The sequence below is a fragment of the Petaurus breviceps genome, unplaced genomic scaffold (assembly GCF_028583685.1).
Source record: "Petaurus breviceps papuanus isolate PSGF00001 unplaced genomic scaffold, PetGlider_PUasm1.0 91041, whole genome shotgun sequence".
Taxonomy (NCBI): domain Eukaryota; kingdom Metazoa; phylum Chordata; class Mammalia; order Diprotodontia; family Petauridae; genus Petaurus; species Petaurus breviceps.
In genome coordinates, this window is record NW_027187400.1 from 11,744,637 (window position 1) to 11,759,198 (window position 14,562).

General features: G+C 43.0%; 1 protein-coding gene across 3 annotated transcripts in view; it reads left to right on the forward strand.

Annotated features, from left to right (window-relative positions):
* The first annotated feature begins 9,090 nt into the window (after positions 1 to 9,090).
* Positions 9,091 to 14,562, forward strand: part of USP48 (ubiquitin specific peptidase 48) — a 59,810-nt gene continuing 54,338 nt past the window's right edge. The window contains exon 1 of one of the 3 annotated variants that reach the window (XM_069078479.1): positions 9,091 to 9,437. In XM_069078479.1, coding sequence (XP_068934580.1) covers positions 9,304 to 9,437 — 134 coding nt within the window. In that variant the 5' untranslated portion in view covers positions 9,091 to 9,303. The remainder of the gene's footprint in view (positions 9,438 to 14,562) is intronic. The other 2 variants (XM_069078478.1, XM_069078477.1) reach the window with 2 other exon arrangements.

Consider the following 14,562-nt stretch of genomic DNA (forward strand, 5'->3'; position numbering starts at 1 on the left):
TCTTAATTGGATAAATATAGAAAAACAAGAAAGCTGACAAAGTGTCAATTGAAAATACAATTCAGAACATCTGTGTTTCCTTTACCATTAATATTTCATAACAAGGTATTTGTTTAGAAAATCTCAAGATAAGAAAAAGTCCCATTTCTCAAGTTAATGCCCTGAGTTGAGGGTCTCCTCCTGAAGGGCCATAAAGTAGGCCTCTTCTGGTTTGTTGACACAAGAAGAGGTATTGTCCAGGCTCATTCAGGGAGCAAAACAAAGCTGGGTCTATTTGGAATTTATGATACTACTCCCAGACTTATCTGGTCTCTGGAATGTCTGAGATAGAAAGATAACCTTTTTTGTAAAATGAGGCATAGCAGTCTGTGTGAATAATTAAAAATTTGGCCAAAATATGGTATTAAATGATTATCAGAATGTAATGGAATATTATTGAGCTATAAGAAATGATGATCAGGCAGGCTTCAGAAAAACCTGGATTTGTATGAACTGATGCTGAATGAAGTGAGCAGAACCAGAAAAATATTGTACACAGTAACAGTAACATCATGTGATGACCAACTTTGATAGACTTAGTTCTTCTCAGAAATATAAGGATCTAAGACAATTCCAAGACTAATGATAGAAAATGCTATCCACATTCAGAGAAAAAAAAACAACCATGGAGTCTGAATGGAGATCTCAGTGATCGAGGGATGACAATATGTTCAGCAGGAACTCTGATCTTTTTTTAAGACCAGAAAGCCTTCCATTCAGTCTGGAAAGAATTCAGTAGGCCTAAGCCAACTTGGAGTCAGAGTTGTAAAAGTTTATTGTATTCTCCATTACATTCTCCCTACCTATTTGAGTTGGTAGAACCATTTTTCTGCTTTTTTTCTCTTCTAATATTAGATACATTGGCATTGTTTGTGCAAAAACTTTTAAAATTTTACTGTAATCAAAATGATTGATTTTGCCTCCTTGGAGCCTCTCAGTCTTTTATTTGGTCAAGAATTCTTGTCCATCTTTAGATTTGAATGGTAATTTCCCAGATCCATTAATATTCGAATGATATCACCCTTTATGTCTAAATCATGTACCCGTTATGATCTTATCTTGGCGTACAGTTTGAAGTGTTGGTCTGTGCCTACTTTCTGCCATATTTCTTTCTAGTTTTCCCAGCAGTTAGTTGGCATGGGTTCTACTATGCCCACTGTATAGCCTAACAATAAACTTGCAGGTCTCCTAAGGGCAAGAGTCCTTTAGGGGACCTGAAACCTTAAAGGGGTAGAATTAAGGTTTTTATAAAATAATCCATAGTAGAACCCATGCCAATTATGCTAACTAGGTGATTAAGGGTGGGATTAGGGAGGAGTTAAGGTGGTGCCAGTGTTTAAAGGGACATGTACTTTTTTTTTTTTTAAGCAATGGGGGTTAAGTAACTTGCTCAAGGTTACAGGGCCAGTTATTTCTGGGTGTGGTGCTGAGTATCTGAGCCCAGGATTCTATCTCCAGGTCATCACAACACTGGAGCCGGTGCTCTTACTTGATGAGCCACCTGGCCACCCCAGGGACATGCACTTTTAATGTAACTTGAAGGCGTCTTGCCCATAATTCACTGGGAAAAAGACCAAGGGGGGGGGCTACCTGGAGGTGTGGTTTTAAGCTTGAAACGTCACTAAGCCAGCTAGCAGTCAAGGACTGACTGAGAAGTGCCCGGTCTGCCACCCATCAGTGTCATGTTTGACAAGATTGATGTCTGGGAACCAAGGCTAAAGGATACTCAGTGTGTGGATAATAGGCTAAGGAGTTAACCCAGAGATAGGGTCCTGAAGGATTCATGGAGGCAGCCAAGGAGGCAACCTAGAGATAGGGTACCAAAGGATTCATGGGGGCAGAGGGACACTATACAAGGGGGAGACAATAGTTTCCTAAGCTGGCATGTTTATAGATACTTTTGTGAAGGATTCACAGGTGTAGCTTGTCACTGTTAAACAATTCATGAGTTGTTGCTGGGCAGAGTTAATGTTTGAAGCTGGTGGGGGGGGGGGGAGTGTGATTTAAGCACCCCATCAAAAGCATAATGTTTTCTTTTTTTCGTTTCTGCTTTCTTGTAGTTTTTCTTTGGTTCTAATTCTTCTTTACAACATGACTAATGTGGAAATATGTTTAATATGATTATACATGTATCGCCTATATCAGATTGCACACCATCTTGGAGAGGTGGGAGTGGAGGGAGAGAAAATTTAGAACTCAAAATGTTATAAAATTGAATGTTGAGGGTCAGTTAGGTGGCACAATGAATAGAGCACTGGCCCTAGAGTCAGGAGGATCTGAGTTCAAATCCAGCCTCAGCAGACACTTAACACTAACCATGCAGCTTTGGGCAAGTCACTTAACCCCAATTGCCCTGCCTTCCCCTCTCCAAAAATAAAAGTGAATGTTGAAAACTAAAAACAAATAAAATTTAAAAAAAAGAATTCCACACAAAAGGACTTTGAGGCTTTGAAAATATGCAAATTAATCCATAGGGAAAAAGAAAAGATTAGAATTGGAAAAGGAAGGATCTTTGTTATAGAGTATACTCAGGCTTCATAAACTGTTACCAATGAACTTGTTTTAAAAAATATTTTGATAACCATATTTCAATATTATTGATTTCCTTTATAATCCTATGAACTTTATATTATGCACCTAAAAATATCATTCTGAAAAGGGGTCCATAAGTTTTATTAGATTGCCAAAGGAAGCCATGACAGAAAAAAACTAAGAACCCCCTGGCTAATATGTTACATGTGGGTTCAACTGATTACTTATAATTAGCACCTGTCAACAAATACACGTTATACTTGGATCCCCTTTGGATTCTTTATCTGTAGTTACCTTCTTATTAAACCTACCGATTTGCTAATAAGTAGTAACTATTACACCAGGAGATAGTCACCTCTTTTATTTTCCCTTTTATTTTTAATGTGCAAATGTAGACTTAAATGCCCAGTTTTCTCAAAGGGTACCTTTACTCGATATCCAGCTTAACTCCACATAGACAATGAGGAAATTTTGTGATGGGGGAGGCTACCAAAAGCTGGAAGACTGGGAAAGGCAGGCCCCTTCCTTCTTGTTGAAAGTGGTAAGTGAGCTAAGCCTTGAAGGAAGCTAGGCATTCTGGGTGGTGGAGGTAAGAAGTGGAGAATTCCAGATCTGGGGGACAACCTGTACAATTGGAGGTGGGATGGAGTGTTTAGTCTACAGAAGTTAGAATTCTTGGGCTGGAATCTGGAATTTGAGAATTTATTAGGAAGGAGTCAGATAGAGAAAGACCCTGAAGGCCAAATGGAGGAGTTTGCATTTTATCTTAGAGGCTAGTGAGAACCCTGGGGGCTAAGGTCACACTGGCTTTTTAGGAATATCAATTTGAAAGGGGTCTGGAAGATGGAATGGAATGGAAAGAAACTGGAGAATGGAGACCAATTAAGAGACTACCTTCCATGTGAAAGATAAGGAGGGTTTCCATTCAGTTAAAAGCTCTAGGTGAGGGGGGAGGGGGAGGGTAAGAACAATCACAACTACAAACAATAATTATAATAATAGAAGTGAGCATTTACATAGAAAAGGGCTTTAGGTATAAAGTCAATTTAGTCAATAAGCATTTATTAAGCACCTACTTAGGGCCATCATTATAGTAAAATAATGGGGATGCCAAGGAAGGCCAAGGAAGGAATCCCTTCAGTTTAGAAGCTTTCATTCTAATGGAAGAGAAAATGGGCAAACAATCTAATCTATAGCAGTTAGGCCCCTTGGGCTGGAACCTGGAATTTGAGAATTTTATTAGGGAGGAGTCAGAGAAAGGATTACAAAGGAAATGAATGATATTGAAATATGGTTATCAAAATATTTTTAAAAACCAGTTCATTGGTAACAGTTTATGAAGATAGATACAGGATAAATTGGAGAAAATTAAAGAGTTAGTTAATTGGAGGAAATTAAAATAAGCAATGAACATGTTTTCATGAAGGGGCATCCTCAGGAAAGGTTTCTTGTAGAGGTGGTATTTTAGATGAGGCTTGATGGAAGCCGGGGAAGGCAGGAAGCTGAGGTGAGGAGGAAGAGCATTTCAGGCACTGAAGGCTGTCAGAGAATGCTCAGAGCCCAGAGATGGAATGTCAATAAGGGCTTTGAACACCAGAGGATTTTTATTTTTGGTCCTGGAGGTGATGGGGAGCCACTGCAATTTGAGGAGTGGAGTAACATGGTAAGACTTGCGCTTTAGGAAGGTGACTTTGATAAGGCAAGTGGAAGAGGGACTGGAAAGACTTGTGGCTAGACAGACTAATAGGCATGAGATAATGAAGGCTACCAGGCTACTACCAGGGTGGTAGCAGATAAGGAACTCCTTTTCCCTTTACTCTTGGCCAAAGACTTTGATCAATAATGACAATAGTGAACCAGGCATTGTTTTGTGTTTTTTTGAACCAGGTATTCTATATCTTACTTAGAATGAATGGTTGAAGAATCACCAAGCAAAGTACTCTTGTGATTATAGCAAACAATGATTTTGGGAGTGACCCATGAGAGTCTTATTGTAGGAGTTTAAACTTTTACACCCTCAACCCAAATGCTGTAATATAATTTAATTTCTACCAATACATGGGAAAGAGAGGAGCCTGTTGTAGTCTCTATACGTAGCAGTCAAATGTGTGCCTGTGAAAATGTAATCTGTGGTAAAGAATCATGTTCAAAAGTCTTGTCTCTTTCACTCTGAGATCTGATGGCTGGGCCTGGAACTCAAGGGGGTCAGATTCACAAAAGTCTCATAGATAAAATGTTCATTGCAATACTTTCTGTGCTAGCAAAAAACTGGTAGCAAAATGGGATTCCCATTCATTGGAGATGGTCCGACCAAATGTGGTATATGAATGTAATGGAATATTCTTGTACTGCAGGAAACTATGAATAGGATTTCAGAGAAGCATGGGAAATTTTGTATGAACAGATTCTGAGAATTTAGAAATACCTGAAAACTAATCCACAATAATTGATGAATAAAAGAACATTTGGCTGGGATACAAAAGCAAAAAGAAAGAAAGTCTCTGCCTTCAAGGAAATGACATCCTATTAGAAGTGTAACACAGGTAAAGTGCTGGCCCTGGAGTCGGGAGGACCTGAGTTCTGTTCCGGCCTGAGACACTTAATACCCACACAAAAATACTACCCGTGTAACCTTGGGCAAGTTACTTAACCCCAATTGCCCTCCAAAAGAAAAAAAAAAGTGTAACACAGAAGAATGGTAGCCAGGTGATGGGGACGGGATCCCAGTAGGTTCAGCAGGAATTCTGATCTTATCTAAGACCAGAAAACCTGCAATATTGTCTGGAAAGAATTCAAGGTCTCAGGTTTAATTGGAGTGAGAGTTGTAGAATTTTATTGTTATGCTTCTATGAGAAGCAGGCAAGAGTCCTTTAGGGGACCTGTGAGTGAGAGGGGTACATGCTTTTACCTTTAAAGGGTAGGGCTGCCATTGTCAGGGCTGACTGGATGGAGGGGCCTCAGTGCATAGACAAAGATCAGAGCTGACCAAGAGGAGAATGTGAATAGATAGTTTAGATAAGATTTGGGCCAGGTCAAAGGAGACAAAAGGCAAGGACAAAGGAGGGTGAGGGCCAGGCCTGAGAAGAAATGAAGAGATTAAGTAAGAACAAAAGGGGTCACAGGGTATTGCCTAGGTGGAGTGTGGGATAGGGAGAAGGGGCAGAGCTCAAGGGTGGGAAAGGACAAATTGCAGTTACAGCTTCACAGACTGGTTTTACAAGTTGGTTTGACCTAGACCCCAGGTACCCCATCACAGGGAAGGAAATTTTTGTTTTAGAAAGTCACAGTAAATGGAGACTTAAGATTCACACACTCCTTGGGGTGGCTAGGTGGTGCCGTGAATAGAGCACATCCCTGGAGTCAGGAGGACCTGAGTTGGGATAGGCCTCAGACACTAAACACAAAATACACAAAAATTAGCTGTGTGACCTCGGGCAAGTCACTTTATCCCAATTGCCCTCCAAAAAGAAAAAAAAAAGATTCATACACTCCTTCCAGGAGTAATAGCAGTATTGATTCGATTTTATAGAACTGGAAAGGGAGGCTAGGATGAGAAGATAACCAGGAATTAAAGTATGTTTTGGTCCATTTGAAATAGGGGACAGCAATCAGACCAGTAAGGGGAAGTTGGAAGGGTGGGGTAGGCTGGCACTGAAGAGATTAAAGGGGTAAATCCAAGGGGTATGGTTTCTGGTTCTTCCCGTTGGTCAGAAGATGGGGAGGGGATGTTCAATGACTATAACAATGTAAACAAACTCCAAGTATTAAGAAGAAAAACATTTTTGCCTCAGAAGAAGAGATTAAAAAGTAGCACTCCAAGAGACTGTCAACTGGGGAATGAGTATAGAATTTTACATACATTGTCATGAAGAGGTTGCCCACTAAGAGGGTTAGGATAGAGACCCCAGAATACCAACATGTAGGGTTGTGCCGAATGAATTCAACTCATGTCTTCTCTCAGCCAAAGAAAAGTAAAGTTATTAAAAGTATTAGACACAGAGTAAATCTGTGCTAGGTCATTCTACGTCGATCTCAATATACTTCCAAAACTGATATCAACTATCTGGAAACAGGAGGGGCTGGATGAACCCAATTTGTCCCCAAATCTTCTTATCTGCTTTGTTCAGCTTTCCTTAAATAGACTTTAAAGACAGTTTGAATTAACTTGGTGTTAAAAATGGTATCTTACATTTCTCTCAACTAAAATATCTCTGATTAAAATAAATATCAGGCACCCAAGTACCCCATTATTCCAAGTACCCCATTATTCAGACATGGTTGCTGTACTATTTCTATGCTTAAGAGTTTTTCTGTTACAAGATTAATTGGTGAGGTATATGTGTGTGTGGGGACAGGATTAGATGAGGTGATATTTACTGAAGTGACTGAAGTATATTTTAAAATTATCAAGAAAACAATTTTTAAATAGCTTATTCCCATCTCATTTTCATTTTCATCAAGTATGCCAAGCATGTGAGGGTGGTGGGGAGAGAGACAGAGACAAGAGACAAAGAGAACATTCGCAAACAGATTTTATATGAAGCAATTAATAAGCAAGCATTGGTGCCCGATCCTGTACCAATTAGGGGAGGGGAATAGAAGACAAAAAGAAAAGTTTGGGTCCACAAGCAATTTATATTCTATCTCAGGAGACAACACACATAAATACAATGATACAAAGTAACCTTAATATTAGGAAGACTACTAGCAATTGGAGGGGGTGGGGTGAGGAATCAGAAAACATTTCATGTAGAAGGGAGTATTTGAGTTCTATGTTGAAGGAAACCTAGGATTCCAGACTGAGGCTGAGAGGGAGTGTATTTTAGGCATGGGGGATGGCCAAGTACAAAGCCATGGAGATAAGAAATCACGTGCTGCTTGAGGGTCCACTAGTAGGCCACTGAGAAGAGTGATTTATAATCCCTGGAAAGGGAGAATGGGGCTGAGGTGTGAAGAGCTTTAAATGGACTTCACAGGACTTTGTATTTCATCCTAGATATGAGGCCGGATGTACTGGACTTTATTGAGGAGGCCGGCACATGGACCTTCGTTTTGAGAAAATCACTTTGGCAATATGTAGAAGATAGGTTGGGGTTCCGGGACAGTGGAGGCAGGAAGAAGACCATTTTGGAGGCAATAGCAATCTCAGGAAAGGATAAGCATTTCCTGGAGGAGGGAGTAGCACTGGGTGGGTGGGAGTAGGTTGTAAATCTTTTAGGAATGGGGAATTACAAAAGAGGAGAACCAGAGTATTGAAATCTCTAGATAAGCCCTTTTGCTTATGTCAGCCTCTGGTCAAAAGAAAACCGGAAAGCTTCTCTGTTGTAGGGTGGTGCCCCCTCCCCGCGGGGGTGTAGGGGTGGTGGAGAGTGAGGGGTGGGGAACCTACTGCCTCGAGATTACCTGTGGCCCTCTAGGTCCACAAGTGTGACCCTTTGACCGAATCCAGGCTTCTCAGAACAAATCCCCCAAGCCGACCTTGACAGGTCATCTTCTAACTACCCCTACGGATCAGACCGTCTCTCCATTTAAGTTCCTGAGTGAATCCCTTGTTGGGGTGGAGGAGCGCAGTGAAGGGAGAGAAATCTCCCAAGGCTGGGTCGGGAATGATTGTTGCAGAGCTTGGAATAGTCTCCACAAATTTTGCGACCCTCTCTGAGCCTCTGTATCTATCTTTCTGCATCTTTCCTTATCTGTAAACTACCGTCTCTAAGGTACCTTTCCAAGCAGAGCACTAAATGAGATTGTGATGAATGGGCTTTCCCAGAGACCTTAGTGGAAGGGCAGGGGTGGACAGAACCAAAACAGGCCATTTAGAGCAGGGACAAGAGGGGAACCAAGACTTCAAAGAGTATTCTGGGAACGCAATGAGGCCCACCCACATCGCCCTGGGGCAGATGCACTAGTAGAGAGGTGGTCGATGTCCTTCAGTCATTCTCTGTGACTCAATCACGCAGAGAAAGGATTGGGGATAGGAGGTGGGCCAGCGGAGGCCTCCGAGACTACATCTCCCAGCATGCACTATGCTTTGGGGGTGACGGGAGAGTAGGATTCCGCAGAAAAGAACGCTGGGAAGTGTACTCTATGTGTAACTATGGAGTCAGCTGACCACGTTAGCCTCCAGGTGAGGCGAGTCGTTTCCGACTAGGGGTGATGGAGGGCTTCTAAGGATGGACAGCTGAGTTGTGGCTCCAAGTTCGTGACCCTCAGACCCTCCCTCCCTCCCCCAAGCCCCTGCTGATGCGCGCTTCGTACACTTCTCGGCCTTACAGAAGTATGGGGGAGGGGGAAGGAACAAAAACAAATGACACCCTCTAACAAACATCGGCTTCTGGAGGTTGGCAGAGAGAGCCCCCTCCTCTCGGATCTGAGACCCGGTGTGGGCGGGGCGAGTCTCAGCGGCCCAGGCCTCCAGGCTATTTAGCCGGTGGGGAGGTGGTGGGCACCAGTGGCCTGTCTGCGCAGACGCGCGAGAGACGCAGCGGACGCTTTGGGAGCGCGCACGCGCTGCAGCGGGGAGTAAACGTCCAACTTCCGAGCGCGGGGGGGGGGTGTCTGTCGGGTCGCGTCGCGTCGCGTCGCGGTGGGCGCAGGGCTGGGCTGGGCCCGAACTGTGCAGGCGGCGGCGGCGGTGGTGACTGAGGGGTCGGGCCCAGTGCGTGCGGGCGGGAGCAGGCTGAAGCAGCTGCCTGTTCCTCCTCGCTAGCGGGCGGCAACGACCACGGGGACACCATGGCCCCGCGGCTGCAGCTGGAGAAGGCCGCCTGGCGATGGGCGGAGACGGTGCGGCCCGAGGAGGTGTCGCAGGAGCACATCGAGGCGGCCTACCGCATCTGGCTGGAGCCCTGCATCCGGGGCGTGTGCAGGTGAGGCCCGCCCCCGGGCCGGGAAGGGAGGGCGCTGGGGGTTGGGGGGGGGCGCCGCCCCCAAACTGCGACCCTGCAGTGGCGGGCGCCCAGCGTGGCGCGCACCTTTCGAATTCCCCCAGGAGGAGCCAAGGCAACCGGCCCTGGTTAAATGCCCGTTGGGAGTCGAGGCCCCCTGGGGAGGCTCCAGAGCCCCCTTCCTCCCTGGCAGCCAGGCGCTGGCCCCAGCGTCGCCCCCATTTTACAGACAAGGACACTGTTGCCGGCACTTGCCCAGGGTCCCACCTGAAGCCCCGCTGTAGGCGCTTCGTAAATGCTTGCTCACTTCGGTGGGTTTAACGTTTTTCAGCTGGACCATAGAGCTGCTTTACCGATGTGAAGCTGGAAGATAACTCAGGGAAATTGACGCCCGGGGAGATCTAAGTGACTTGACGGAGTTAATGTTGGCTAGTATGTATCTGAGGCAGGATTTGAATCCAGGCCCCTTTAACTTCTGAGCTGATGTTCTTTACACGGGGTGGGGGTTTCTTTTTCTCTTTTTTTGCTTTTTGGGGGGCAGTTGGGGTTAAGTGACTTGCCCAAGGCTAGTAAGTGTGTCAAGGGTCTGATGTAGGATTTGAACTCGGGTCCTCCTGACTCCAGGGCCAGTGCTCTCTACTCACTGCGCCCCCACTGGGGGTTTTCTTGTCACATGCTTTAGAGTGGTTTGGCATTTCTCCTCCAGCTCATTTCTTACAGACGAGGAAACTGAGGCAGACTGCAGGGTTTAGTGAGTGGCCCCGGAATTACACAGCTACTAATTTGAGGCCGGCTTTTGAACCCTTCTGACTCCAGGCCCGGCTTCTTATGTACTATCCCACTCTGAGCTCTTTGCGTTGTCCCAGTCTGTCTTGAACACCAAGCTTACTTGGTATAGATCTGCTTGCCGAGCAAACTTCTCGACGGCCGGTACTGTCTTTAGCTGATTTTTGTATCATTGCTTAGCACGCTTCCTGCAGATAATAAATGTTAATTGAATTGAATTAAAAACCAGGGAAGTGACCCTCCAAGAGGGTCCCTGACTTGCCCAGGTGTTTGGCTGCAGCAGCTCTCAGATTCTGTTTTAGTTGAGGGAAGGGATGATGGAATTCTTGCAATTTGGTAATGAGCAGGGATTTTAAAAGTTATTTTTGTCTTGGTAATCCTTGGTTCCTCCCAAGGTGTTGTGCATTTGGTAGGAACTTAGTACTTGCTAGATTGTATTACCAGGTTTAAAAGTGGAACTAGTCCTTGGAGGTCTTTGTCCAAGGAGGAGGAAACCGAAGATCAGAATTGGGAAAGAGGAGTAGGGAAACGTCTTGACCATGACTGGGATGAAAACTTGTGTGGGTTACATTTGAGCAAGGGTTTCCCTTTCCTAAAATGTCAACTCTTTGGGGGCAGTTTTTGTTTTCCCAGACCTACCAAAATGCCTTGTACCTTGGACCTTTACAAATGCTTGTTAGAGCTAGAATAGATTGGGGATGAATGAACTTTGATTTCTTGTGAGATCTAGCTAGAATTGTAGGGAGTTAGAAAGGAGTTTAGAATTCAGTTACTTCAATCCCCTTTTACTTATGAGAAACACATTAGACTAGGCTTTCACTTCCTGGTTTTTTTCGCATTGCTATGTCTGGGTCAAGGTTAACCTTCTCCCTGGAATTGATTTTTTATTTGTAAGTGGTATTTTATTTTCCAATCAGTTGTAAAGATACTTTTCAATATTTATTTTTATAAGATTGTTGAGTTTTTCTCCCTTATCTCCCACTAGATGATGGCAAACGATCTGATAAAGGCTTATACATGTGCATAGTCTTGTTGTGAAAAAAGAAAGGGGGAAACCCCAAAGAAGTGAAAATAGTATGCTTTAATCTGCATTCAGACTCCATAGTTCTTTCTCTGAATGTGGATAGCATTTTTCATTAGGAGTCTTTTGGAATTGTTTTGGATCCATTTTTGGATCTTGGCAATACATAGTTGATAATAGCACAGTGTTATTGTGTACAATGTTCTCCTGGTTCTGCTCACTTAACTCATCAGTTCATGTAAGTCTTTGCAGGTTTTTTCTGGAACTCACTTATCATTTCTCATGGAACAATATTATTCCATTATATTGGTATACCACAACTTGTTCAGCCATTCACCAGTTGATGGGCATCTCCTCAATTTCCAATTCTTGACCACTACAAAAAGAACTGCCTTAAATATTTTTGTACTTGTGGGTCCTTTTCCTTTATGATCTCTTTGGAATACAGACTTACTAGTGCTATTGCTGGGTCAAAGGGTGTGCATATTTTGTGGAATTTATTTTACAGATATAATCAAATGTAAAATGAGAGTTTCAGCAGAGCTAGTTGAGTTTTTATAACTACAAAGATAGTCTTTCAATGTACTCTTAGGGTTGATTATTGACATTAGGTTGATAAAGTCTAAAAATGTAGGGGGAAAGTGTTCGGCTTTGATCTTGGAATTGAAGAGTCTTTACCTGTGGTAAATTTGGGTTGATTATTGTAAAGAACACTGTTTGAAGTCAGTGGATTTGGATGGCACATGCCAGCCCTGCTTCTGTGTGAGCCTTGGCCAAAAATCACTTTCCATTTGCTGGTCTCTTCTGTAAATAGGATTGATAGTTAATCCTTGAACTCTTTCGTCTATAGGATTTAGACCAAAAAAAGGGACCTTAGACATCATCTGGTCCAACCTCAATTTACCAATGAGGAAACTGGTAGGTTATTTGCCCATTATTAGATAAGGGTGATTATAGGGAACTCTTTGCAAACCTGAAAGTTTTGTTTGTTGTTGAGTGTATAGGAAGGGGGAAGTAATCCTCCTGGTGTGGGGAGTGAGTTAATCTTGCTGCTCTTGGAAAGGAGCATCGCTCTAGGCATCAACATTGAACTTTGTTAGTGATTTCCTCAGTACCCCTTTAAATATTGGGATGGTGCTCTTAACTGGTTTATCTACATTCTCTTGGTGTAGTATTTACATTCAGGCTCAGTTCAGCAATGTTCAATGAAGCATTTTGTTAAATGTCTGCTCTGTAAGGATCATTGTATTCAGAATTTATGTTCAAAGATAGTTCCTTTTCCTTAGATTTTATCCTGTAGTTGGGAAGAAAAAACAGTCTACACATGAATAAGGTGGAAACTTGGGAGGGAAATACTCTGAGTAGGAGCCTCCTATGTAGCAACCCAGAGAAGCCACTGTTTTTTGAGTCTACCTGATTAAGAGGGTCACCATGAAAAGATGTATAGGGTTGGGGTGCTCGAGACCCCCAAATACCAACACACCGGGTCCTGCTCAATGAATTTTACTCAAGTCAGCTCAGCCAAAGAAAAGTAAAGTTTATTAAAATGCCATATTGGGTAGACTCTTAAGAAGCCTCAGTTATCTGTAAGGCTTGTGTTGGTCAAGAGGGCCACAGAGCAAGTCTGCTAGAAAATTCTATTGTGCTCTCACACCACATGGAACAAGATGGGGTCTTCTATACAGAAAGGTTGTGGGAGGAATCTAGGGGTGGTCTAGAGGAGTTTGGGGAGGGTCTTCTGAAGGAGTCAATGAGGTCAGACTCCAGTAATGAGTTTGGTGAGGGTCTTCAGGAGGAGTTAATGAGGTCTGACTCCAGTAAATAAGTGATTTAGAGTGGAAAGTTGCTGGACAAACGAGGGCTAAAGATTTGGGCAGAGCCACAATGAAAGGCTTATGGCCTCAGGCAAATGCCTCATCAAATGGAAAGATTCCCTAAGAGTTCAAGGGGGTTGCCTGAGCCTGGTCCTCATCTTACCCATTTTACTGGGGGCATTGTCTAGTCTGTATTGAGCACCTATTGTGTTTGTTAAGCCCCAGAGATACAAAGAAAAACGAAAAGGCCCCTGCTTGCCCTCGAGGAGCTTCAGTCTTATGGATGAGACTAGAAGTGGACAACTCTTCAAATAAGAAGCAGACAGGATACATTTGAGACGATCTCAGGGAAGGTGGTAGCATTAAGGGAGACTGGGAAAGGGATATTGCAAAATGTTTTCACTGAAATCTTTGGACTAGAAGGACTCCAGGCTTCTATTTTATACATAAACTAAAATTCAGAGAAGTCAGTGTTAGATTTCAAAATAGCTCTCTTTCCTTTCTCCATATTGTGGAGGGCTGGTGATACATGACAAAGTCAAGTGTCTTCTGCCATAACCTGGTGAGAGCAAACACAATAGAGAAGATATTTGTTAAAGGACATAGAAGGGTGTGGGAAGAAGCAAAGGTAATTCAGTAGAGCAGTCATTTTGTCAGCATGGGTAAGCTATAGAAAGTTGCTATGGAAAAAAACATTCAGTCCCTAGTGGCCACTCACAAACTCTTACAGATTGTTTGTTAGTAGTCCCTAGATAACACCAACTCTCACTAGGCCCATATGGGTAAAAACCTTTTCTAATTTTGTAGCATCTGACAGTTGGTGTTTTGTTAGCGCACGGTCTTTTGAGGACCCTGGGTCAACCTCCCACCTTGACCTTGTGAGGTATTGGAGAAGCATTAACCTGAAATGCTTGAGTTAGGTATGTTAACATCCTGAATTTGCCTCTCTTGAATAATAGTTAATTTTAGTACTTTAGTGTTTATGCTTGTTTTGTATAGATCTGATTTAACCTTAAAAACAAGATAAATTCTACTTATTTTTCATTAACATTTTTTTCCCCTTCAGTTTGGTATTTAAAACCAACATGGCCCCAACCCACCTTTTCCTCCTATATTACTTCCCTTCCCCTCATTTTACAGCTAAGCCAAGCTCCTGTCCTTGTTTTAATTATTTTATTATGAATTTAAAACAACAAACTTCAGGTTTTCCTATAAAATACTGAGAAGGGGGATGGGAGGAGGAGGAGACGACTTGAGGGATTTTTAGAAGAGCCTCTGGTAGAGAGCCTGGTAGTGAATTGATAAGGGAGTAGTGAGGGTCAGTGGAGGTTTTTTTTTTTTTTTTTTGCCATATTCCACGTTCTCCTAGTTATGATAGAAGCTTCTTGGTCTTGTATAATTCCGCCTAGGTCCTTGGATGATTTGAATTGCTTCTTTCTACATTTTTGCAAGTTTGGAGACATTGAAACTCAAGGTTTGGCTGAAG